Here is a 1,789-nt window from a genome sequence, read left to right on the forward strand (position 1 = left end):
CAGAGAAGACCCTTTCTTTCTTTCTTTCTTTCTCTCTTTCTTTCTCTGTCTGTCTGTTTTGCCTTTTTCAAACAGAGTCTTATGTCCGGGCTCAGGTTTAGGTCGCTTACCTTTTGAGGTCTCACGGCGTGGCTATGCGTGTCAAGGAAATGAATTTTCTTACTTCATGCTTATCGGTAAGCAGCCGAGCGGCCCCCCCCAGTCGTCCCTCAGCACTCTTGTCACCTCACTCCCATTCATATCCTCGTTGATCGTGTATATGTCTAGATCCATACGGTTCTCTCTCTCATTCCACGCAAGGTATGAGTGACTTGAAGTCACATGGAAGAGAAGTAGTTGTCGTACTCGAAGTACATCCTACATACACATATAAAACATATATACATGTGTATGAATATACGCATATATATGTGTATACATCCTCCTCTCTCTCTCTCGCTGGAGTGATTCTCGAAGTAGGGAGCCACTCGGGATTTATCCAGTGTCTATACCTCAAGGCTCTTTACATGCACAAGCAGTCTCAATAGAGATCTAGAGAATTCTCTCTCTACATGCCTAGATGAGAATGGTGTATATGCAGGCGTACACGACTCTTTCTCTCCAGATATAGACGCCTGCATCCACATCTTTCTGAGGCAAGCCCTTCGCAATACATGGATCTATCTATCTATCTATCTAGCCGTGAGGATGGAGAGAAAACTGTCTCCGTTTGATCTTCTCACTCACTAGAGATCTGTACAGAGGCGGAGAGAGGGAGTGAGAGATCTGTCCCCTTTGTATCTAGAAGGCTTCCTTCTTCTTGTGACACCTCTCTTGGGCAGGGGTGGCTTGACCTAGCTATCTTCATCTAGCAGTCAGCTAGGGGGTGCCGTAGGAGATGGTCTGTCTATATGTGTTTCCGCTGAATGAGTGTATGTATTGTGCACGTGGTCGGATGATGTATAACGACTTTACAGGCTCCGATTTCATTCTAAACCATGCGATCCAAACTAAATCCTGTCCTATACAACCTTACTGTCTTTCCACCTCGAATCGGTAAGCAAGAAATCTTTCTTCTTTCTCTTTCTCCCTCTTCAGTCTGTCTAGATGTTCTTCTTCTTCTTCAACTTTATCTAGGGAGGATGAATTGATTGCATTCCTCACTTCTCTCCCTAACTCTACTCGCTAGTGTTCCTAGGGCAGACATTACTCTCTTCTCTCTCTACAGGGCCGCATACAGGTCGTGCATGCATATACATATATATATACATACATATATTCATATAGGCACATACGCGTAATGCTTCTCCGCGGCTCTATCTATAAATCTATACTGATACATGTATATATATATATATATATGTTTATATGTATATGTATACATGTTCATGTGATGGTTGTATGTGATTCTATCTCTATTGTTCTTCTATGTAGAACATTGGACTAGAGTGTATGTACACCAAAGCTTCTGTCGAGGACATGCCAATGAGCTCATGGCTAGCCGATCATCGATCTCCTTCGACATGATCTAAGCCTTTTCTTTGCTATCTGAATGAATAGCTGAATACTGATCAGCATAGAACACACCCTGAGAGTTCAAGAAATCTCATGTAACTCCAGATGCATCTACTCCGCGTAAGTCTTCATTCTCGATTCATATGACAAAGATATAGACGTATCTAACTATGTCTCTTCTCCTACGCCTCACATGATCTTAGAAGATACTTGGAGGACTCTGGAGTCCGAGATCTATGAGATGTTCTGTATCTCTTCTCCTCCACAGCCACTTCTCGCTTCTTTCTTTCTTTCT

The 1,789-nt window shown here is 42.8% G+C and overlaps 1 protein-coding gene across 1 annotated transcript; it reads left to right on the forward strand.

The window, feature by feature from the left end:
• Positions 1 to 76: 76 nt before the first annotated feature.
• CSUI_006997 (uncharacterized protein) lies at positions 77 to 1,515 on the forward strand (the record flags this gene model as incomplete). Its single annotated transcript, XM_068067147.1, has 3 exons — positions 77 to 176; positions 957 to 1,035; positions 1,414 to 1,515. Coding segments are annotated over 3 exons (192 nt in total), but the record flags the coding sequence as incomplete, so codon positions are not given.
• Between the last annotated feature and the right edge of the window lie 274 nt (positions 1,516 to 1,789).

This window comes from Cystoisospora suis (genome assembly GCF_002600585.1).
Source record: "Cystoisospora suis strain Wien I chromosome Unknown contig_3609, whole genome shotgun sequence".
Classification (NCBI taxonomy): Eukaryota; Apicomplexa; class Conoidasida; order Eucoccidiorida; family Sarcocystidae; genus Cystoisospora; species Cystoisospora suis.